Source organism: Mytilus californianus, unplaced genomic scaffold, assembly GCF_021869535.1.
Source record: "Mytilus californianus isolate M0D057914Y unplaced genomic scaffold, xbMytCali1.0.p SCAF_6, whole genome shotgun sequence".
NCBI classification, from domain to species: Eukaryota; Metazoa; Mollusca; class Bivalvia; order Mytilida; family Mytilidae; genus Mytilus; species Mytilus californianus.
Genome location: NW_026262712.1, coordinates 41,394,775 through 41,421,579, shown reverse-complemented (window position 1 = coordinate 41,421,579; position 26,805 = coordinate 41,394,775). Strand labels below are relative to the sequence as shown.

General features: G+C 32.3%; 1 protein-coding gene and 1 long non-coding RNA gene across 2 annotated transcripts; both read right to left on the bottom strand.

The window, feature by feature from the left end:
- Positions 1–4,082: 4,082 nt before the first annotated feature.
- Positions 4,083–26,805, bottom strand: LOC127705648 (uncharacterized). Its single transcript, XM_052209975.1, has 6 exons — positions 26,761–26,805; positions 25,347–25,582; positions 24,450–24,551; positions 23,693–23,752; positions 22,821–23,152; positions 4,083–4,087 (listed from the first exon to the last, which is right to left on the bottom strand). The coding sequence occupies exons 1-6, from the start codon at positions 26,803–26,805 to the stop codon at positions 4,083–4,085; spliced, it is 780 nt and encodes a 259-aa protein (XP_052065935.1).
- LOC127704494 (uncharacterized) lies at positions 23,153–24,512 on the bottom strand. Its single transcript, XR_007983305.1, has 3 exons — positions 24,450–24,512; positions 23,693–23,752; positions 23,153–23,199 (listed from the first exon to the last, which is right to left on the bottom strand). It is a non-coding gene; the product is annotated as an uncharacterized LOC127704494 (long non-coding RNA).

Below are 26,805 nucleotides of genomic sequence, written 5' to 3'. Positions count from 1 at the left end.
CAAAATAATGAACAAAAAACAATTTGGTAACGTTTTAGAATAGTTTATGTAATGATCGATAAGTTTAGCCGGATCGTATCTAAATTTCTGGGTTCGGTAAACAACATCTCCGTAAAAATTAGGATATCGATGCGCTATTCCTTGAAAAATTAGTTATCTACAGGTACAACCAAACTTCCACACCAAATCTGTATACCTTAGTAATTAGTAAATTTTTAAATTTATTTGTGGTTACGAAATTTCTGATTAATGGTTCATCAGTCATACATAGGTTACGTTCATTGAAGTCCAAAACGTCACAACAGACACGGGATAGTGAACGCGTTGTGAAAAATAAACACCGTAAGATGGCGCCAAAGGAATATCACCGTCCATAAAGGGAAAATTAAGAATAGGGAATGAAAAATCGTCTAAATTTTTAGTGTAGAGATTCCCGTGTAAAACTGAAATATCTAATTCTAGGGTAGGATAGTTATTACCGTTGATGTTTGCTTTATATAAAGTTAATATGTAGTTCCTATTTGGTAAATTTCGGCAGTATATTTAAAAGAAAATCATGATTATTTAACGAAGAAATATCGTTAAGATAACGATAAGTGTTGTTGAATTTATCAATTAAGTTCAATTTAGACGGGTCTCTACTGACTTTTGCCATAAACAGTAATTCGTAACAGTACAAGTCTGCTATTCTCATAGGAATATCTACACCTTGTCGATAAACCTTATTACCGAAACGTACATATATATATCATCAAGGAGTAAATTAACAGCCTCAAGCATCTCATCACACCTCCAGTATGTAGATCTAGCATATTAACCTTTTTCATTAAGCATGTTAAAGCAGAGGGTTTTAAATGAGTTACTGCAAATATATTTCAATTCCGAATAACCAAACGACCATTTAAAGATTGTGTGGAAGTGTAGTGTAAAGAGTTGAAAAGTAAAAACTGTCAACAGAATCAATGGGACCATCAAAAGCAAGTAATTTATCTTAAACATCCAAAGAATTTTTTACACTCCAAAATTAGTTTATTCAAATATTTTCATATGTTTTATTACGAAAGTTAATGATAAGTTATTTGATAGTAGTTAAGGACCTAGTTAAAACACTGAAAGACTAGTTGTAGAACACATACTTGAGGCCAAGATGAAACGACCTTTTACTGGTTTTTTGCATAATTTTCAGAAGAGACCTGAAGCTGTGATGTGGTTATGATATGATTGTTAACTACATGACTCTCTGTGAAGCGCACGGACTTGAATGTTGAAGAACTTAAAATTTCATTCTTACTAACGTCCGTGTAGTATTTACGGCATACCAAAACCACATGTTGGCTGCTTTGTCGGCCGATACAAACAAGAACCGCTTTGTGAGTACTCGAAGTGTGTTTCTTGTTCTAAAAAAGGCGTATTTTGTACTCTTTAAACTATTTCTAAATTATTTTCAAAATGTGATATTGGAATATCCACAACATTCATAATTTTATTCAAATAAGAATCATGAGATTTGTTATAGGATTTTTTTTCCGTTTACACTATATTTTATAATACGATGAAAGAGCGTCTTTTGTGACCCAACGACACTGTTTCCAATCTATTTTACAGTTTATTAAAGAGACGCCATAAAAAGTTTGAGAAAAGCAATGCCAAAATACACAATAGGTATTTGATCATATTCAATCTTAGCAATACTAAGCACCGCCATGTTTGTATAAAAGTAACATAAATTACGGACAACCGCTGTTCGTAGTGAAAATGTAAGTAAACAGATCCAGTAGGATGTATCATCATATATAATTATAACTGTACATACGTAGCAATGTATTTAGCGATGTTTTAATTAAGAATCAATAAAAACATTTAAAGATTTCACTAAGGTGTTGATAACCTTTAGGAATAAGTTTATTCAAAGGATCAATGAGCTCAAATGGATCGTATCTAAAATTAAAATTACACAAACAACATCATGGTATAAATTATGTTCAATTTTATATTGTTAGAAACGAAATTCCTGAATTATTATTATTATTAAGGAACCGAGGAAATATCATCGTCGAAATAGGGAGAATTAAACAATCAGGAAGGAAAACATCGTCGTTTTTGTAAAAAAAAATAATGTGTAAAGTTTCCGTGAGAAACTGAAATATCCAAATCTAGAAAAGGCTAAATACTGCTGTCAGATTTGTTAAAAGTAGATTCTTTTTGATAAATTTCCACAGAAAAAAAATTCTTGATAATAGAAATTAAAAAAAAATCATTAACTTAACTCACGTAAATGTTTTTAAATTTATCAATTAAATCCTATTTGCATACATCTTTATTTATCGAATTTGGCCATAACGTGTGCTCCCTATTAAGATAGGTACAAGTCTTCTTATAAAGAAGCGCAACTGGTACCCACATGAATGCTAACAATCTGTCGACTTACTTTATTGCCGAAACGTACGTTTATGAAGTCAAGGAGAATATTTTTAACTTAATCATATCATCATACATGCCATAGCTCCAGTAAGTATATCCAGCATATATCTCTTTTGTGAAGGTTTTCTTTTTGTGCACTTTACATTAAAATCAATGGATTGAAATCGTTTACGTCTGTTTTCAGTCACACAGTGGTTTTAAAAATCAATTTCTAGAATAATTGAAGAATATATCAACCTCGAATTTACATTGGTTGATATTATAATGAAACAGATAAGTTTCTGGTTTCTGATTATAAGTATCTTCCACTAATCTCAAGACTTTAAGATTGTGATACTATTTTTAGAAGACGGCTGATAACTATCGATTTCGATCTACTCAATTTCACGTCAAGCGTTCACTGCAATAGGTAGCTTACTTTACAACGATTTGAAACATATATTGTAAATAATTTAATTTAATAAAAAAAAAATCGGTTTACACGAAGATAGTGTAATATGAAAGTGAACCTTAAACTGAAAAAAAAACATGTTGCTAATGGGTAACTTTCTATAAAAAATATAGGAGTTTTCATTATGACTCAAAATGTATGGGATATAAAAACAAATAGGAATTGTTCGATGAAATAACTATAAAAACACATAAGTATTTTCAATGTGCACACCTTGTAAAACCTTTCATCATTATGCAACATTAAGGGCTTTTTCTTTTCCAGTTTGAAGTTACACTTATTATATCGTTCCTTTACATCTAACAAGGGCAATGACACCTTTGATATGGCAGCGGATTGCTTTAGACCGAAATAGGCAAATTTTTAACTTATTACCAACCTTTGTCAAAAGTAAAATAGCAAAAATATCGAACTCCAAAAAAAATTCAAAACGAAAAATCTATTATCAAATGGCAAAATTAAAAACTCAAACACATCAAAGGAATGAAAAACAACTGTAATATTCTTGGAACAGACATTTCCTTATGTTTCAAAGGGTGTATTAAATCTGGTTTTATAGCTAGCTTAACCTCTCATTTGTATGGTAGTCGCATAGAATTCCATTATATTGACAACAATGTGTGAGCAAAACAAACATACACAATAGATAAAATTGTCAAAAATTGTGATACCGCAGTCAACATTGTGTAATAATCTTAATCACTTGAAAACAAATAACTATTTCAACAACAATAAAATTTAAAAAAATGGCAAATAGACACTCGATAGACAAAATAATTAAGCAAAAATGAAAGATAAGAACGTAAAAATTACCATAGCACAATCACACAATGGCGGAATGTAAACTTATAGAACCACGTCAAAACTGTATTACCAAAAATGACTAAACAGTTAAGGTTAAGTATACTCAAAAACACTATAACACGTAATGAAGATGATAAACAACGTCAGTAACAGTACTTTTATAAGTATCGTTCATACACGAAAGATCATTTCTGGTATTTAGGGTTCGTGTTAATCAGTCTTTACTTAATGTTTGTCTATTCTCCGTTTCAGTTTTTGCCATTGCGTTGTCAGTTTTTCTTGACTTAATCTTCATCATTATATTAATGAGTCCAAAAAACAGTTAAAACTTGAGACAAGATATGTGTGAGATGTCACAAAATCGCCCGTGGTCAATTCTAAACTTGATTGAAACATTGTAAAGAGTTTAACCTGCAAATAAAAAGAGAATTTTGTCAATAGTGCTGCTTAAGATACTGATGCAACAACAAGAAATATATGGTTTGAATTAATTTAAGGAAATTTTCAGTTTTTAAAACTTCCGAAAAGGGGAAATTTTCTTTATCTCAACCGAAAGAGACAATCGTAGAATATAAGAAACCCACTAGTCTTGTACAGAGTGTTAATATACTTTATGAATTATTAAAGTTGAAGTATATTTTAAAGGGACCCCTCTTCAACTCATCAGTTTAAAATATGTCAGTTCAAAGCTTTTTTCTTATTTAGGAAGCTATTTTCATCCCTACATGTAAACTAGATATGTTTATTTATCACATAAAAGCAGGTTGGAATCATTGCATTCTTCCAGTTCAGCGCAGTATACTAATGATTGATTTAATGAATCTGTATATCTTTAATGAGTATATTTAGATCAGTACATTTAGTACATTTACCTTACGTATACAAATTTATCAAATCTACATTTTTAAGGTACACGTAGTGGGTTAGAAAGGGCCCATAATGGCCCCCTTTTCTGCCTTAAAGATCAAGAAAAGATTTATTGACGATTATAATAATAAATCATACCTGCAGCAAGGAATAAATAATTAATTAGTCTCTTTGTGAAGAACATACGAATTTGCATTCTTTACAAGACGTCATAAATTGCAAAACTATTGATGTTTCTCTAATCTCAATGAAAACATGTCAATTATTACGCAATTACACGTCGACAAACAGGTTCTTTTGACATTATGTTTTTTTTTTAATCAAATTCCATTTCTGAACTGCATACTTGGTGCATCCAACACTGCACTCTTTGTAATTTTGTTATACGGACGAAAAGCTAAACTTTGTTCTAATGTTATAAAAATATGACGGTATACAGTTTAGAGCATCAAAAACAATAAACCTTTGTTTACGTATTATGGTCTTCAGGTTTGTCAATACGAGGGAACAGTTTTTGGTGACAAAAAGCTGTTATACACTTATATTTTATTTTTTAAAACGAAAGTGTATCATCCTAGTCATTATTATGTAAATCACTAATTAGTATATGATCCAGTTTGTATAATGATTGATATCTACCATGTCTACCATTGTTTTTCAATATATGTTAAATATTATCAAGTGTTGAATTACAATAATTCGTTGACTGTCGTGAGGTTTATGATTGGTCTTTTATTAACAGTAGTCGTGATATCAAAAGAAGAGAATTGATATGCATTCACTTGTCTTATGATCTTGTCATTTAGAGCTTTGGGATATGATGTAGCCTACAATTGTCTAATCCAAGACAAATCACAAGTTTGACTGTAATTTTTAAATTGTCTATGTGATTGACCTGGTTGTTTTTGGACGATTTCAAGTGGTTTGAATTCTATGATTTTAACATTGCTTTTTTTTATTTTTCTCATTGTTGTTAAATCAAACTTTTGAATTTCTGAGGTCTGCGGGAGCGGTTGAGATGTTTTCGAGTTAGGTTGAAAAAAAAAACAAAAAAAACAAATGTATTGAATACAACATAATGAATCACATTATGTATGTGAAGTTAGTAATATAAATCCAATTAACTAGATATGAAAAAAAAGGTTGCAATAATTCATTGATAAATGACTTGGTACAAACAAATTTCCTGCTCTTAACTGACATGTTTCAGTGTCAATGAACATGTACAGACCTTCGTTTCGGACGCTCTATTTTGTAGAATTTACTTTTTGGATTCAAAGTTAATTTGTTGTTGTCTTGAATTTGCATGCTATATTTGCAACTATGCGTTAAGTAAACAGTCAAACAATCTTATTCCGAACCTGTGTAGAAACTTAGAAAGAGAGAATTTGTCGACCAACTTTTAACAGCCAAACAGAAAACATTGACTACTTAGCTTAAAAACAAACAGAAAAACCATGACATCTTGTAAAAATATATCAATATTCCTAATAATAGTGCAGTAGTGTATGTTCTAAGTTAACCAAAATTAAAAATAAAAATAAGACTATAAATTGTATGCCTTTGTTGCACGTTCGTAGCGCTTTTCTGGATTTACATATATCAGGAACACTAAAAGTAGCATTTTAGTCAATCTTAGCAACAAAATGAAATGCTTTTACATTGGCATTAATAGTTTAGTGGCAATTAGATCGACTTTTCATCATATTGCAAAGGAAATACCTGAATTGGCAATTAATGTGTCTTATTAAACTTCCGTTTATAGCGATTCGAATAACAAGTGAATATTCTTGTTGTTTAAAATATGTTCCTAACATTTTAAGATGATACATTTCTTATGAGTTTAAAAAACAGTTTTCGTAGCCTTTAATATTCTTATCTTCTCATACATTTCATTAATAAAAAACGACCCATAATTTCCGGCTTATTATTTATTTATTGAATTCATTGAATCATAAACAAAACAACGCTCATCAACACATCCCCATTATCCATGTTATCTATACGTATACTACATCATCGATTCAACCCAAATAGTTACTAATGAAACTATCATAATTCTCAACCACTGTAGCAGAAGAATTCAAAAGTAAACAGCAACCACTGTGCACATCAAAGATTTGTTAGTAATGTAAACAATGGTATACAGACTTACCTAAAGCTTAATTGTAAATTAGCAAAGTTGATGTCTGTTTGAAATGACCCCTTTATAACTCATCAGTTTATAACCGGTCACTTCAAAGCATATTACAGTAACTATGTAAATATGTCTTGTTAACATGAAGGCTGTTTCAGCCCTGATTTAATCAGACATCTTGTTATATTAATGATAATAAAACAAAATCAAGTTGGGTTCAGTGTATTCGTTAAGCTCAACTCAGAACTTCAAAGTCTAATAATGAAAAGAAATTCCCAGTTTTTAAAAACCTAGGTGTGTTTTTAATTAGCATATTTCAAAAAGTAAATCTTATTTTGGTTGATAAAATTTGGATTCTGTATACATACTGATCATATTTCCATCAATTGTGGTAAAATTATTTAAAGTCAACAATATCAAATTGACCGATACTGTCATTTGTTATTTTACCATCATCTGAACACAGTCTGACACAAATAAGAGTAAATCAAGTTAAGAGCTTAAATTAATTTTACATATATGTTCTCTACCCCCATATGGAGTATATTGACCCCATATATATCTTTTTTGTTCACTAGCACAATGTGTAATAAATAACACAAATAACTAAACAGTCTGAACGAAGACAAATCCGATCTTAATTGACTGCAATCCATATGTCTAAATAGTGTTGAATTAACCTCAGTGTATAAGTTTGAACAGTTTAAGTTAAAGACTAGTTAACAAGTGCACAGTTTATAATTGTTATCATTTAAGTAAATGCAAGTAGGAAGTTTTATTCATAAATGTTATCGATGAATTATGATAACATGTCAATAATGTTCAGTAAATGTCATGAAATGGTCAACAGTTGTTTCTTTTCAAAGGGCCAGACTTACAATGCAGAGAGCAAGATGAATGTTTTTAATGACAGGAATGTCACCTGGCTTTAAACAAACATGTGAAATAATACATTTGCTTTGTTACTTCAAGATTCAAACAGCAACGCTTTCGAGGGTTTATTTAATGACAAGTAGGATAGTTAAATACTAAACGTAAATGTACACATAAGTCCATATTTTCTAGTGGGTAGTCCTACAAAACTCCTGATACACCATTATTTCGTGTTAAATTTGGTATTTTCGTAATTTGTCATTGTTTTGAACATGCATGAAATATTTTCCACAAAATTCAGCAACAAGCAATATGTGTCTCAAAATAATTGTATAGATGATGAAAATAAACCTAACTCCCATTTCCATTGATAAGACAATACAATACAGAACACAATACAAAAACAAACAACTAAAATCAACAAATAACAAAACACACTCAATCATACACAAACAAAACAAATAGAATACTTTTAAAACAATACACACAAACAAATGTAATCGATTCATGTATTTCTCACAGGATCATCGTCGAAAAATGTTTCATATGTACAAAAATTCCTTTATATTTGACTGAAAAAAATCAGGAATATGATTTGCTGGCCGTTCTGTTGGTTGCTTAGTCAGAGAATTACTATATATTAAGAGGAACTTCAACAGACCGGCTTAAAATATGTAAAGTGCTATGCCGCGGAATCGTTAAATACCCGTTACTTAACTTAACATCTCATATTAATGCATGGGTTCAATTAAATTTTTAAACGGGATAAATAGAATGATGACCAGTACGCGTTAGCATTTTATTTTGAGTGTTTTCCATTCATTACCTATTTTTTTTAAATCCGATTTAGATACTGTTTTGAAAGGATGTGGAACTATTAATGGGGCATTTCTATGAATGTCCTAAAAACTTTTCTTGGTCGTCCTTAATAATTTCTCGGTTGGTAGCTGTTTTGTATAATTTAGTTTTGAATCTTAGAGGATACATGAATGATTCACTTTTGTTTGAACAGAATAATATTAGGCAAATTGTATAACGCAAAAGTTGAATTTACTTTAATTCCGTAAACGCTTTATTGTCAAACGACTGCCTTTTGCTGTTATAAAAATGTTGTTTCAAAATTTGACAAAAACTGACTAACGGATTCCTGCAGGTGACGTGAGTATTGGTTTACTTTTTAGCAGTAACATATAGACTTTATAAAATTAGAAACCTAGAACATATAAGTAAGTCAATGTGACTTCAAGATTAATTAATTTGTCATTGCAAAGTAAAAATATAGATTAAAATATAAATACCTGTTTAATTGAATTCTTGTAAGTGCTCCTTTTTATAAGATTAATACTGGTATATGCATCCATGAAAAATAACTTTAATACTTTAAATCGTCTATTACATTTCTGATTTTAGTAACTACGCAAGCTTTATAATAAATAAAAAAACCCTATTATTGCAATTACTAGACTCAAAACAATGAATTGTATTTGAAACTAATGAAGGCTTGAACATAGCCCTTCGTGCACAAGCCAATTAATCGATAATGACGAGCGATAATCTTATTACCAATTTTCAAATCTGTTCTCATATATTTCTATTATTCATTTATTTAGTGCAATACCTGTTTCTTTCTATCACATCCTATATTTATTGCAAAGTGTTTGTAGCGTTCAACATTTATACATTTCATTAAAAAACGGATTTATAATTTCCGGTCTATTAACATCGTCCCACAATTTATTCATAATACATCATTTAACGAAATGGTCACTAATGTGAATATCATTGTGCTCAACCATTCCAGCAGAAATGTGTAAAGTAGACAATCACCATTGCACATAGAAAGGATTTGAATGTACTGTAATCAATACAGATATGAACGTATACATGTTATATCGTATTACATTGTTTTATCAGTGGCTGTACTTCGGAATTTTAATCGCAACGTCTAAAAATAGAAATCCAGACAGTATCGAGTGGGAGATTTGATCCTTGGCCTGGTTAAACCAAATAATGGAACATTCAGTTTTACTCCGCTATTCACGCAGCATTGAGGAGTAAGAGCAAAGACTGGTCGGCTTTGTGTCCGAATAATAAGTCTGATTTGTGTCCTAATAATTGGTCTGAATATGGCGATATGTCTTCCTGTGCACTGTTTTCTAACACATTAAAAATCTAACTCAGCGTGTCGTTTAAATACAAAGCCTGGTTAGGATTTATATATGATATGGCATGACGATGTTATTGTCGTGCACATGTATAAAGAAACCTTTGGCTGCCTTTTCCGATATACAAAAGTAGAAGTTGCTAAATTTCAAGTAATTGGAATCGAGGACATGTCCACTTACAATCCGAACAGTACGCTGTCAAAACACAAACACACAAAAATACACAAACACAAAAAGCAGATTCGAGGGGGGGGGGGGGGGGTATTGGGGTTCATTCGTTTGTGGTAAGGGTGAACAGCTGACACATCCAATACCAAAACATGTTCATATATTTTAAATTCCAATATACTAAGAATTGTCTACATAAGGAATATATTACCTTAGCTGTATTTGACAAAACCTTTCGGAATTGTGAGTCCTCAATGCTCTTCAACCTAGTTCTTTTTTTGGGTTTTTTTCTCGAGTGTCACTAAAGAGATGAAACGCGCATCTGTAGTACAATTCTAATCCTGGTATCTATATTGAGTTTATATACTCTTTCAAATATTTGTCGGCCCAAAGATAAACTAGCACCTATATCTTGTTTTCATTGAGAAATATTTAGTTTTTACAAATATCTGATGCATTTACGACTGAAGTTATAATTACATATGAAAAATTTATATCATATACCATGACGATTTAAAACGTGACCTTTTCCAGCTGTTTATTCCTACCACTAATCCCTAACCACTATGAGACACAACCACAGTCATTGTGGTGATAATTACAAACATTTAATTAGACAATATAAATATGCTAGTGGTTTTAAAGGCAACACAGCTAGTGGTCTTTAAGGCTACAAATACTGTTAATTATGATGAACAAAAACTACACATCGACTTATTTATGGAATATAGTTAAACTTGCTATTATCATTATTTTCACAGGATATGTTAGTTGAGGAGGTTACAGTTATTGTTATTTTTCTGTTTCCCAATTAACATGACGTATTGAAATCCCATGTAACGATTGTAATCACGTTATGTGTCTTTTAAATACTCCATCTGGATATCAAATGGAAAAAGTTAGTACATCTGTAATGGTAACAAGAGTATAATATAGGAAAATAACTTCTATATATGGCATTGGTTACAGGGTGTCTGTCTTACGATATCAGAAGTATACGTTTGCATGAAGGTAAGCGATATACATAATACTTATATCAAAACATAACTTTGATTTTATTTCAATATGACTGCAACTTCAGTGTTTGTTTTAATGTTTTCTTATTTTGTTTTGTATTTTGTTAATTTCTTTTTTATTCTGCTATTTTCTTATATTTCCTAGAGATGTGTGTTATTGCCTATTATTTGCTTTGTTCATCATTTATTTGTTATTGTTGTTTTTTCGTCTTATGTGTTCGTTGTATTTTTCTTTTTCTATTGGTTTTTATTTGATATTTTAAGTGGATAGTTAGGATTAATGTGTTTTCTTTGGAATTTGCAACGTTCGATAAAACAATTATCTTAATGCAAATTCACACCTTTTTATTTTTCATGAATTATGAATTCATGATTGGCATCGACTTAAACACATCTTAAAGGATATATATATATATATATATATATATATATATAAGTGCCTATAAATAGCAGCACATGACATACAAATCTATGGGAGTGTGGATTAATCAGTACAGAGATTAATCCAATTACACAAATAAAATTATAGATTGCCTAACAGTGTAATTTTAACACACTATTTAGTATGTGAATATAAGAATGTTTAAAATATTTATAAAATGATGAAAATAAACGCAATATTTCGCTAGACTAACTAGCTTTATCAAGCGTGCATCTATCCAGGTGAAATCGGATGTTGATGATAAGAAACTTTTGCAGCTCAATGTATATGTTGCACTTGAATTTAGCTGCCTTGAAAATAATACATAATTTGGATGAAGTTCAAGATTTTTACAAAATTGGTAGTTGAAGTTAGCAACGTTCATTGGCCAATATTACAGGATAAAAAGGACGATGCTGTGTACTAAATTATTCTTTATCTTTCCTGTATCTTTTCTCATCTTTTTCGTTAAGACCATCCGGTTCTAAAGTGTGGAGTTGGTGGATCCAAACATTTTCTCTTCTCCTTCTCGCCGTGGTGTCCCACTCAGTGTTGACTTCTATGATTTGGAAAGTAACATTATCAAAAGAATGTTTCGTTGAACGAAGATGTCTTGTGAGAGGACAGTTTTTGTTGGTTTTGTACCATGAACGATGGTTATTGAGCCGAATATTAAATTTGTCCATTGTTTCTCCCACATACTGAATGCCACAAGTGTCACATCTTAATATATAAATTGGGTTCTCCGTTTTACAGTTGGAATTTGAGTAGATGGTATAATTTTGTTTAGTAAGCAGTTCTTTCATCTATCATAAAAGAAAGGAACGATTCTTTTAATTGGAAGGTTGATAGGAAGGTTATCCAACGCATTGGAAAATAAATTTATATGATGGAATATTCCCTACTTGCGGCAAACGCGAGTTATCGTCCTTAGAACGAGTTATCGTCCTTCTTATTCGGTATATCGATTTCCTGTCGTATTAAAGTTTCATGGGCGGAAAGTTCAAAACAACATTTATTTATCTGAATTACCTTGCATTACCTTTAAATGAACTCTCTTGACGATTTTAACTCAAGAACAACACTCGAAGATTTTATTACACTGAAAAAAGCTGATTTAATAACTTTTCTTAGGAAATTAAACGCAAAAAATATCAGGAAATTAACCTGAACTTGCGCTGAGGTGTTTTGACCTAAACCAACTGCAACATGGTATCGCAAAAAATATAGACAACGTAAATAAAACATCAAGTGATTTTTCTGCCCATGACAAGAATATACCCCCATCACCGAGCTTAACTCAGGTTGGACAAGCAATGAAGATTTGCTCCCTAAACTGTCCTACAAAGACGTTGAATAGTACCTTTGTGATAGTTCCTATAGAACAGAGGACCGCGATAAAATGCAATGCTATCGCCAGTTTATACGGAGATATAACTTTTATAAAGAAAAGTACATTCATGATATAATGGTTAACACGATAGATGATGGATCAGAACTTTGCTACGTCCGTTCGAAATGCTTCCCCTCAATGAAACAGGGAAAATACATTCAATGGCTCTTGTTTACGAAGGAAAAGCCATTCCACATTTCCCAGGCCAGCTGTACTTGTCCAGCCGGGTAAGTATAACAACTAAGTGTTTGTATATCATTACAGTTCTCTGCCACGTACGTCTAGAGCTCTAAATTTGTCAAAAACATTTTGTTTAATAATCTTAAAAAATATGATTTAAAATAGTAAAATTATCAAATTCCACACGTATATATAACGAATTGCGCCGGACGCGCGTTTCATCCTCAGAGACCCATCATGCAGCAACACACTTATTGTAAATCAATTACAGAAGATGAAAAGTATTTATTCAGGGGTGGATCCAGCCATATTTCAAGTTCAACTGGTATAAGAAAAGGGGTCTGGACAAAATGTCTCCATTCAAATTTTGAAAAATGAGGAGCATATGTACTTCTATCTTCTTACTTATATTAAGACCCACTTACAAAAATCAGTAACAAAACAAAAAACGCACACCAGCAAACAAGTCATAAAACATATATATAACTTCCTAGCAATAAAGGAAGGAAAAACACAGCATATAAGCCTGCAATTTCCTATGGAAAGACAGGCTCTAAAACACACCACCACCAACAACAATGTGCATGTTTGTTTTGGAAATAAATATTTTTTCTCTACATACTAATAAAAAAATTTGACAGCAAAGGATGAGAAAATAAATATCTGATAAAAATTTGCCAACAAAACTAATTCTTATTTGAAAAAAAGGTTATCTCGCTTCAACACACTAAATTAATTCCTTACAAGAAATAAACATTACCCCCCTTTTTCTAGTTTAATAGTCGGTCCGTAAATCTTAGGACGGTACGCACATAAAATGAGGCCATTTGGGGGCAACACTAACAATTTGTAGGCATATTCCACTTTTTTTAAAACATTGTTTTTTCTTCAGATTAGATGAAGGCTGCACTCACATCTCCGGTCTTTGATTTGCCCTTGAAGCTATTGCAAATAAGTTGGACGAAGTCCCGTGTACATCAACGCAGTGCGATTGGAGTAAGGTCGGAAAGAGGAAAAAAGAGCCGAAAGAAGTGACGGAAATCAAGTTTAAAAGACTTAAATTCGGGGTTATTTGAATCCACTTGTCCTCCCTGGTCTTATTTCAATATTTAATTCCATTCAGATCCAACCATTCTAAGTAGTGTCAAATAACATGTATGTAACTGTGACCAAATAATACTATCTACAAGTATACATACTCCTGTATGTAGGAATATATATTCATACATGTACATGTACTCAACAGACTGTCTTGTAATGACAACTCCCATACTTTTTTAAACTGTGAAATCATTTACCTGGTACCATGAGGTCATGCAGGGTGACATCAAAAGATCAATGTAGCTTTATTGTAGGATACAAAATTCCAATGGCCATCTAGTAAACTGAGTAATATATTATAGTTCTATGTGTATGAAACTATTTCTGTGTTGTTACAAAACTAGTTCCATATTTTTGCATAAAATATTCTTTTACATATTTATTTTCAACTTTGTTATATTTTTATGCAATGCTATCGCCAGTTTATACGGAGATATAACTTTTATAAAGAAAAGTACATTCATGATATAATGGTTAACACGATAGATGATGGATCAGAACTTTGCTACGTCCGTTCGAAATGCTTCCCCTCAATGAAACAGGGAAAATACATTCAATGGCTCTTGTTTACGAAGGAAAAGCCATTCCACATTTCCCAGGCCAGCTGTACTTGTCCAGCCGGGTAAGTATAACAACTAAGTGTTTGTATATCATTACAGTTCTCTGCCACGTACGTCTAGAGCTCTAAATTTGTCAAAAACATTTTGTTTAATAATCTTAAAAAATATGATTTAAAATAGTAAAATTATCAAATTCCACACGTATATATAACGAATTGCGCCGGACGCGCGTTTCATCCTCAGAGACCCATCATGCAGCAACACACTTATTGTAAATCAATTACAGAAGATGAAAAGTATTTATTCAGGGGTGGATCCAGCCATATTTCAAGTTCAACTGGTATAAGAAAAGGGGTCTGGACAAAATGTCTCCATTCAAATTTTGAAAAATGAGGAGCATATGTACTTCTATCTTCTTACTTATATTAAGACCCACTTACAAAAATCAGTAACAAAACAAAAAACGCACACCAGCAAACAAGTCATAAAACATATATATAACTTCCTAGCAATAAAGGAAGGAAAAACACAGCATATAAGCCTGCAATTTCCTATGGAAAGACAGGCTCTAAAACACACCACCACCAACAACAATGTGCATGTTTGTTTTGGAAATAAATATTTTTTCTCTACATACTAATAAAAAAATTTGACAGCAAAGGATGAGAAAATAAATATCTGATAAAAATTTGCCAACAAAACTAATTCTTATTTGAAAAAAAGGTTATCTCGCTTCAACACACTAAATTAATTCCTTACAAGAAATAAACATTACCCCCCTTTTTCTAGTTTAATAGTCGGTCCGTAAATCTTAGGACGGTACGCACATAAAATGAGGCCATTTGGGGGCAACACTAACAATTTGTAGGCATATTCCACTTTTTTTAAAACATTGTTTTTTCTTCAGATTAGATGAAGGCTGCACTCACATCTCCGGTCTTTGATTTGCCCTTGAAGCTATTGCAAATAAGTTGGACGAAGTCCCGTGTACATCAACGCAGTGCGATTGGAGTAAGGTCGGAAAGAGGAAAAAAGAGCCGAAAGAAGTGACGGAAATCAAGTTTAAAAGACTTAAATTCGGGGTTATTTGAATCCACTTGTCCTCCCTGGTCTTATTTCAATATTTAATTCCATTCAGATCCAACCATTCTAAGTAGTGTCAAATAACATGTATGTAACTGTGACCAAATAATACTATCTACAAGTATACATACTCCTGTATGTAGGAATATATATTCATACATGTACATGTACTCAACAGACTGTCTTGTAATGACAACTCCCATACTTTTTTAAACTGTGAAATCATTTACCTGGTACCATGAGGTCATGCAGGGTGACATCAAAAGATCAATGTAGCTTTATTGTAGGATACAAAATTCCAATGGCCATCTAGTAAACTGAGTAATATATTATAGTTCTATGTGTATGAAACTATTTCTGTGTTGTTACAAAACTAGTTCCATATTTTTGCATAAAATATTCTTTTACATATTTATTTTCAACTTTGTTATATTTTTATGCAATGCTATCGCCAGTTTATACGGAGATATAACTTTTATAAAGAAAAGTACATTCATGATATAATGGTTAACACGATAGATGATGGATCAGAACTTTGCTACGTCCGTTCGAAATGCTTCCCCTCAATGAAACAGGGAAAATACATTCAATGGCTCTTGTTTACGAAGGAAAAGCCATTCCACATTTCCCAGGCCAGCTGTACTTGTCCAGCCGGGTAAGTATAACAACTAAGTGTTTGTATATCATTACAGTTCTCTGCCACGTACGTCTAGAGCTCTAAATTTGTCAAAAACATTTTGTTTAATAATCTTAAAAAATATGATTTAAAATAGTAAAATTATCAAATTCCACACGTATATATAACGAATTGCGCCGGACGCGCGTTTCATCCTCAGAGACCATTCATGCAGCAACACACTTATTGTAAATCAATTACAGAAGATGAAAAGTATTTATTCAGGGGTGGATCCAGCCACATTTCAAGTTCAACTGGTATAAGAAAAGGGGTCTGGACAAAATGTCTCCATTCAAATTTTGAAAAATGAGGAGCATATGTACTTCTATCTTCTTACTTATATTAAGACCCACTTACAAAAATCAGTAACAAAACAAAAAACGCACACCAGCAAACAAGTCATAAAACATATATATAACTTCCTAGCAATAAAGGAAGGAAAAACACAGCATATAAGCCTGCAATTTCCTATGGAAAGACAGGCTCTAAAACACACCACCACCAACAACAATGTGCATGTTTGTTTTGGAAATAAATATTTTTTCTCTACATACTAATAAAAAAATTTGACAGCAAAGGATGAGAAAATAAATATCTGATAAAAATTTGCCAACAAAACTAATTCTTATTTGAAAAAAAGGTTATCTCGCTTCAACACACTAAATTAATTCCTTACAAGAAATAAACATTACCCCCCTTTTTCTAGTTTAATAGTCGGTCCGTAAATCTTAGGACGGTACGCACATAAAATGAGGCCATTTGGGGGGCAACACTAACAATTTGTAGGCATATTCCACTTTTTTTAAAACATTGTTTTTTCTTCAGATTAGATGAAGGCTGCACTCACATCTCCGGTCTTTGATTTGCCCTTGAAGCTATTGCAAATAAGTTGGACGAAGTCCCGTGTACATCAACGCAGTGCGATTGGAGTAAGGTCGGAAAGAGGAAAAAAGAGCCGAAAGAAGTGACGGAAATCAAGTTTAAAAGACTTAAATTCGGGGTTATTTGAATCCACTTGTCCTCCCTGGTCTTATTTCAATATTTAATTCCATTCAGATCCAACCATTCTAAGTAGTGTCAAATAACATGTATGTAACTGTGACCAAATAATACTATCTACAAGTATACATACTCCTGTATGTAGGAATATATATTCATACATGTACATGTACTCAACAGACTGTCTTGTAATGACAACTCCCATACTTTTTTAAACTGTGAAATCATTTACCTGGTACCATGAGGTCATGCAGGGTGACATCAAAAGATCAATGTAGCTTTATTGTAGGATACAAAATTCCAATGGCCATCTAGTAAACTGAGTAATATATTATAGTTCTATGTGTATGAAACTATTTCTGTGTTGTTACAAAACTAGTTCCATATTTTTGCATAAAATATTCTTTTACATATTTATTTTCAACTTTGTTATATTTTTATGCAATGCTATCGCCAGTTTATACGGAGATATAACTTTTATAAAGAAAAGTACATTCATGATATAATGGTTAACACGATAGATGATGGATCAGAACTTTGCTACGTCCGTTCGAAATGCTTCCCCTCAATGAAACAGGGAAAATACATTCACTGTCTCTTGTTTACGAAGGAAAAGCCATTCCACATTTCCCAGGCCAGCTGTACTTGTCCAGCCGGGTAAGTATAACAACTAAGTGTTTGTATATCATTACAGTTCTCTGCCACGTACGTCTAGAGCTCTAAATTTGTCAAAAACATTTTGTTTAATAATCTTAAAAAATATGATTTAAAATAGTAAAATTATCAAATTCCACACGTATATATAACGAATTGCGCCGGACGCGCGTTTCATCCTCAGAGACCCATCATGCAGCAACACACTTATTGTAAATCAATTACAGAAGATGAAAAGTATTTATTCAGGGGTGGATCCAGCCATATTTCAAGTTCAACTGGTATAAGAAAAGGGGTCTGGACAAAATGTCTCCATTCAAATTTTGAAAAATGAGGAGCATATGTACTTCTATCTTCTTACTTATATTAAGACCCACTTACAAAAATCAGTAACAAAACAAAAAACGCACACCAGCAAACAAGTCATAAAACATATATATAACTTCCTAGCAATAAAGGAAGGAAAAACACAGCATATAAGCCTGCAATTTCCTATGGAAAGACAGGCTCTAAAACACACCACCACCAACAACAATGTGCATGTTTGTTTTGGAAATAAATATTTTTTCTCTACATACTAATAAAAAAATTTGACAGCAAAGGATGAGAAAATAAATATCTGATAAAAATTTGCCAACAAAACTAATTCTTATTTGAAAAAAAGGTTATCTCGCTTCAACACACTAAATTAATTCCTTACAAGAAATAAACATTACCCCCCTTTTTCTAGTTTAATAGTCGGTCCGTAAATCTTAGGACGGTACGCACATAAAATGAGGCCATTTGGGGGCAACACTAACAATTTGTAGGCATATTCCACTTTTTTTAAAACATTGTTTTTTCTTCAGATTAGATGAAGGCTGCACTCACATCTCCGGTCTTTGATTTGCCCTTGAAGCTATTGCAAATAAGTTGGACGAAGTCCCGTGTACATCAACGCAGTGCGATTGGAGTAAGGTCGGAAAGAGGAAAAAAGAGCCGAAAGAAGTGACGGAAATCAAGTTTAAAAGACTTAAATTCGGGGTTATTTGAATCCACTTGTCCTCCCTGGTCTTATTTCAATATTTAATTCCATTCAGATCCAACCATTCTAAGTAGTGTCAAATAACATGTATGTAACTGTGACCAAATAATACTATCTACAAGTATACATACTCCTGTATGTAGGAATATATATTCATACATGTACATGTACTCAACAGACTGTCTTGTAATGACAACTCCCATACTTTTTTAAACTGTGAAATCATTTACCTGGTACCATGAGGTCATGCAGGGTGACATCAAAAGATCAATGTAGCTTTATTGTAGGATACAAAATTCCAATGGCCATCTAGTAAACTGAGTAATATATTATAGTTCTATGTGTATGAAACTATTTCTGTGTTGTTACAAAACTAGTTCCATATTTTTGCATAAAATATTCTTTTACATATTTATTTTCAACTTTGTTATATTTTTATGCAATGCTATCGCCAGTTTATACGGAGATATAACTTTTATAAAGAAAAGTACATTCATGATATAATGGTTAACACGATAGATGATGGATCAGAACTTTGCTACGTCCGTTCGAAATGCTTCCCCTCAATGAAACAGGGAAAATACATTCAATGGCTCTTGTTTACGAAGGAAAAGCCATTCCACATTTCCCAGGCCAGCTGTACTTGTCCAGCCGGGTAAGTATAACAACTAAGTGTTTGTATATCATTACAGTTCTCTGCCACGTACGTCTAGAGCTCTAAATTTGTCAAAAACATTTTGTTTAATAATCTTAAAAAATATGATTTAAAATAGTAAAATTATCAAATTCCACACGTATATATAACGAATTGCGCCGGACGCGCGTTTCATCCTCAGAGACCATTCATGCAGCAACACACTTATTGTAAATCAATTACAGAAGATGAAAAGTATTTATTCAGGGGTGGATCCAGCCACATTTCAAGTTCAACTGGTATAAGAAAAGGGGTCTGGACAAAATGTCTCCATTCAAATTTTGAAAAATGAGGAGCATATGTACTTCTATCTTCTTACTTATATTAAGACCCACTTACAAAAATCAGTAACAAAACAAAAAACGCACACCAGCAAACAAGTCATAAAACATATATATAACTTCCTAGCAATAAAGGAAGGAAAAACACAGCATATAAGCCTGCAATTTCCTATGGAAAGACAGGCTCTAAAACACACCACCACCAACAACAATGTGCATGTTTGTTTTGGAAATAAATATTTTTTCTCTACATACTAATAAAAAAATTTGACAGCAAAGGATGAGAAAATAAATATCTGATAAAAATTTGCCAACAAAACTAATTCTTATTTGAAAAAAAGGTTATCTCGCTTCAACACACTAAATTAATTCCTTACAAGAAATAAACATTACCCCCCTTTTTCTAGTTTAATAGTCGGTCCGTAAATCTTAGGACGGTACGCACATAAAATGAGGCCATTTGGGGGGCAACACTAACAATTTGTAGGCATATTCCACTTTTTTTAAAACATTGTTTTTTCTTCAGATTAGATGAAGGCTGCACTCACATCTCCGGTCTTTGATTTGCCCTTGAAGCTATTGCAAATAAGTTGGACGAAGTCCCGTGTACATCAACGCAGTGCGATTGGAGTAAGGTCGGAAAGAGGAAAAAAGAGCCGAAAGAAGTGACGGAAATCAAGTTTAAAAGACTTAAATTCGGGGAGGATTCCTGTATTCAAAATAAAAAAAAAATCGAAATTAATCAAACCTCTAATGATTTCTTCATCTCATTGATTTCTAAACTCGGGAGCTCTGAAACCGCAAATCCAGTATTGTTAGATTTGATACCCCCGCCTTCTAATAATGTCGATGTGTCGGATGATTTAAATGTTGCAAGATTTGAAGAGGTTTCAACATCGGAATTTATTATAAAGGAATCTGACAAATATATGGATATGGATCTATCGCCAAAAAAAGAAAATCTCCACAAAAATGAGCTAATTGAAAAATTTTCCAATATTCCAAAAGAAACGTTGTAGGTATCGAAACAAGAACAATTGGACAAAATACAAACCCACTTTGGCAATCCGCGCGACATTTCAGAATTACAAATTCGAATTTCCACGCAAACGTAACGAGAAAAAAGAAAATGTTGACAAACTTTTAGAACAGTTTTCAAATAAACGTAAAAGCTTTGATACTCCTGCTTTGGAAAAGGGAAGGAAACGGGAGGCTATTGCTAGGAAAAAATATATCGCCTAAAAAAGTTGAAGTATAACGAAAATGTTAGTGTTCGTGAATGCGGTCTCTTTCTTGATGAATCATGCAGCTATTTGGGAGCAAGTCCAGATGGCATTGTAACCAATAGAACAGATACGTGTCGCCCTTGGGTCTTGGAGATCAAATGCCCGTATAAATGGCGCTTTAAATCAAATCGAGATGCTCGAGAGAATGTGACTTCTTCTGTGAAATCGACGAGGATAGTGAAATTCGGTTAAAAAGGTCACATAAATATTTCGCACAAGTACAAGGCCAAATAGCAATATGTCAGTCAATGAAGTGTAATTTCGTTAATATATATTGTTTGAAAGACTTTCAAATATTAGAGATCGAGTTTGGCAAGACTACTGGTCTAAAAAAAAGCCAATACTGAACAAATTTTACACAACACACATGACAGCTTTCATTATTAAAGCATCTAAAGCTGTCAACTGTGTTTCCTGAATATGAAAAGGTGTAAACACTTGCACAATTCTTAACAGATCGGGGTTATTTGAATCCACTTGTCCTCCCTGGTCTTTTTTCAATATTTAATTCCATTCAGATCCAACCATTCTAAGTAGTGTCAAATAACATGTATGTAACTGTGACCAAATAATACTATCTACAAGTATACATACTCCTGTATGTAGGAATATATATTCATACATGTACATGTACTCAACAGACTGTCTTGTAATGACAACTCCCATACTTTTTTAAACTGTGAAATCATTTACCTGGTACCATGAGGTCATGCAGGGTGACATCAAAAGATCAATGTAGCTTTATTGTAGGATACAAAATTCCAATGGCCATCTAGTAAACTGAGTAATATATTATAGTTCTATGTGTATGAAACTATTTCTGTGTTGTTACAAAACTAGTTCCATATTTTTGCATAAAATATTCTTTTACATATTTATTTTCAACTTTGTTATATTTTTCCCAGAAACTCAGAAACAGGCCACATATTTGTTTTTCGTTCATTATTTGTACATAAATTATGCCGTTAGTTTTCTCGTTTGAATTGTTTTACATTGTCATTTCGGGGCATTTTATAGCTGACTGTGCAGTATGGGATTTGCTCATTGTTGAAGGCCGTACGTTGACCTATTATATAGTTGTCAATTTCTGTGTCATTTGGTCTCTTGTGGAGAGTTGTCTCATTGGCAATCATACCACATCTTCTTTTTTTATACAAACAGAAAAGTATGTGTGTTATTTATCAGTTGTCTTGTTTTGGTCACTGGTGTATCCTTGTCTAAGGGAGCTACCATTTGATTTCTATGGGGGAGGTGGGCTAGGATGAAATTAAAAAAAAAGGGAGGACAGGAGTTTTGAGTAAAAAAAAAAGGCAGGATGAGCTACTTGGCAAAAAAAAAAGGGCAGGATGACAATTTATGTAAAAAAGAAATAGGATAAACCAATAAAAAAAAGTCAGGACCGAATAGAGTGAAAAATAAAAAAGCAGGACAGAGATAACAACTAAAAAAAAATGCAGGACAAAATTTTGCATCTTAGCATTGTTGCTAAAGGTGGCATAAAAACTGTAGATCGTAATCCTTGATCCATGATAGTGATCCAAGAGTTGAAAATTCTAGAAATTCTACCAGCAGAAAACTTGAATCTAAATTCCAAATCATTTAATAGTAAGCCAAGTCTTAGTCTCATGAGAACCATAAGAAACTCATCCACCAGTCTTAGTTTACGATTTGATGGTTTTCGCATTAATGTCCCATTTTCAACATCCATTCGGTCTGCACCAATCTTGAGAAGACTCTCATATAATGCAAAAAATGTATTATAGTTTACAAGACCAGTATAAAACAGGTCTTGATCGGTTGAATCTCTGATGTCCTCTATAGTAATTTCTGGACGGCAAACTTGCATGCTTTCACTAATTGATGTGTGACTGGATAGTTCAGTGTTTTCATGGGGGGGGGGGGGGGGGGGGGTATTGTTACTTGGTCACTGGATGTTGGAGAGTATCTAAAAAAGAGAAAACGAAAATAAACTGTCTGATTTTTTCTCAGTATATCTGGAATTACATTATCTTTTTTATTACAAGGCCGCAAAATTATTTACAAGAACAAAACCGTGTTCTTTCTAAAGTCGTTGGATAATTGACTATTATCCATTCTTCTGACAGTAACTAAGCTAAACAACTTCATCTTAAAATTTTAATGCTTTAAATATACTGTTTTTGTATGAACTTTTTGATGTACTGATATGAGTAATGCTAAAATTTGGTAATCAGTTAACTGTTATATTAAATACTTTTGGGTAATGATCTCATGATGTCATTTCTGTCAGTTTCTATTTTGATGCACTGTTAAAAATACTGTGGAAGCCTGAAAGGCCAAAACAGTGAAACATTTTGGTAATTTTTGGAGGGCTCCTGCTTTATCGATTTTTACTTTGATACTTTTTCATAAAAATGTAAAAGCAGCTCTGTGCAAATATCTAAAACAAAATGCAATACCTTTCTTCAACCATCAAAACATCATTGGATATCCTTCCTCTGTTCTGGTCATTTGAATTACTGAAAAAAAAAACATCAAAAAATTAATTAAAGCATTACATGTGTGTTATATATACAATCAAAACTAAAACCAAAATGGTCTTATTCTTGTCGGGTATTCAGCTATTTGGAACCAGACCTGACATAATGAATGCAGACACTAGTATTAATGTGTGAATAAGGTAGGCAGTTAAAAAAAATACGATGAAACCAGATTAACCTGCCTTAAGGAGGTTATAAAATATTTTGAGTCTTATTATTACAAGGAAATAATTGTTAAATCACATATAATAATTGCAAATATTAATAATGAACAGTGGCTAGGCTTCCTGACTGGTCAAATCAAAGTATACAAAGACATAATATTGCATGAAGGTGTGGACAAGATTTACAGAATAAAGGACAATGGGCACCCAAAAAATGAGGAATATGTAAAATAAAGGGGTGCCAAAAAATTAAATATAAAGTGCTGTCAAAAAATAAAGAAATGGATAAAATTATACTGATTGCAGATAAAAAGAATGTGGAGATACAGAAGTCGAGTAATTACAGAAAAGCTAATCTTTTTAAAGATACAAAATACAGAAATGAAGGATCATCCATATCCTCATAATGTACTTTGAACATGTATTAATGATCACAAAATGATAATTTACGTTGAATGTTATTAACATATGATGAATAATGTTATTTCATATGAAGCCAATTTTCTTCTTACCAATCATTTGATAAATTTTCCTCTTTTCTAAAATCTTTCCCCACTTCAGATATATGTAGTTCTGATGCTGAATCTATATCAGGGACATTCGTCTTGGAATAACTGAAAAGATAAAATACATGTATTATTTGAAATATGCTGTCCTTAAACATGTCAAAAAGAAATATCACACACACACACACACACACCAGAATTTTCAAATAACACCATGGAAATTAACTGTTTTGAAAACAGAGATGGTTTTCAAAAAAAATATAGCACCATGTCCCTATAGATAATAACTATTATAAAATTATCCAAGACAGCACCAGCGGCAGAGTAAAAATAATAGCCCCATGATACCACAGTGATATAAAGCCTTAGGGAGAATGCTGCTCCCCCTGAATCCCCACAAAACTATTAGATATGGCTCTGATGCTCTGGTTCAATGGTGTCTTGCCATTCACATATGATTATTTAAAGTGTATCTACAAGACACAAAAGTTATCCCGGCCTGAAAAAATTGACGAAGTCTAACTAGCCGTCATTAACAGGAAACACATAATATATGGTCTATGCACGATGTAGGCCTCAGCTCCAGATTTATTTGTGTATGCATTTAGTGAGTTAGTGATGTCTTCGTGCAATTAACCCATATATTCTTTTTCATATCTTCTTACTGGTGTTTTCAAACAACAGATTGATTGATTGATTGATTGTTGGTTTATAAAACCCTTTCAACAACAGAGGTCATATCATGACAAAAAGCATTTAATAAATTGAACCAAAATTCAAACAAAAAATTAGAACTGATGCGTTCAGCATTGAGGTCTGTGTTTAAATCAAAATGTATATTCCATATAATCATATTCAAGAACAAGGCATACATTTTGCAGAATTCTTTGGAAAGAAAGACACAATTTAAAATCTTCCGAGTGAATATCATTTTCGAAGATTCCTGGATCTGTGTTTGTGACCTCCATGGTTTCATTCCCATCTTCAATACCAAGACTACTGAACCAAAACCGATCTTTGTTGCTATTAGCGAATTTTCTGTGTTTTGAGTCTGGTGTCATCTTCTGTGGCAGGAACAAAGTTGGAACCTTATGGCACCAAATCTTGCATCTACCACCTGGGAAGTGATCAGAGCAAACCTGCAAACAGAAAACAATAGATATATCACTTGATGAAATAAGAAAACAAGACAATGGCCAAAATACAGTAAAAACAAACTGCATTTAACAAGTCTTGGCACAAACCACACACAATGTTCAAGTATTATAACATCTGTATTATATTATATTACAGTATCTTTTTCGTGCAATGTGCATTTTTTCATAATTTAAGATGATACATGCAAGACCTGTACAACTGTATTCATTGTGATAAAACTGTTTTCAGGCTATTTTATTTTCGTCAACAAAAAAAAATCATACTTCTTGGACCAGTCACCAATTTTGTCTACATCTATTTCTTATCAAGCACATCAAAAAGACCCCTCTCATATGTGAATTCAAAGATCTATATTTCATGAATTTTTCAATTAATGTACAAAACCCATAAATTAATCAATAATTGTTGTGTTCATTAGACATGTTAAATGTGACAATGAGATAAGGTAATTACTGTAATTAAATTGAAGGGTGATCCAATGTACAAGGTTCTCACCAAGGCGAGTCCATGAGTCCTGGACTCATAAAAATCTGTCTGGACTCACCATTTTCAAAAGTGGTGAGTCCAAAGATGCATCAAGATTAAAATATTTTGTATAAACTGAACACACATATCATCATTTTATAGCAAAAGTTTAAAAGAAATCTGAATTTAATGTTATTTCATTGCTCTATTATAATTAGGTCATGAAGACTAAAATGATAATTTATTTTGCAATAAAATAAAATATTTTCTTCCTACTGTTGGACTCACCATGGCCAAAAATGACGAGTTTCTGCCATATAATTGCCTCCTTCACCATGCAATGATGAATATCGTGTAAAGAGCACATAAGAGGCATGATCCATATAAACAGCACATACATACATACATACAGACAATCAAATAGCAGTATAGAATATACAATATAGTCTTACAATAAACAAGTATAATAAAATATTCTACAATGTTTCAAGATATAAAATTTTCATAAACATCTTGTACAGGAATGCGTTCCCATAGTTCACACGAGAGGTCACCAGAGAGCATTCTAACGTTTTGCATGTTTCTTCTGTAATAAATTGACGAACTCGTCTAATGTGGCTGATCTAATCAAAACAGGATTTCAACACGGCACTTATTTGTTTTTCCATTGTCAATTTTTTACCGAAATAAATACCTGGGTTTCTAGTGCACTTATCATCCCTGACAATGTTTCCACCAT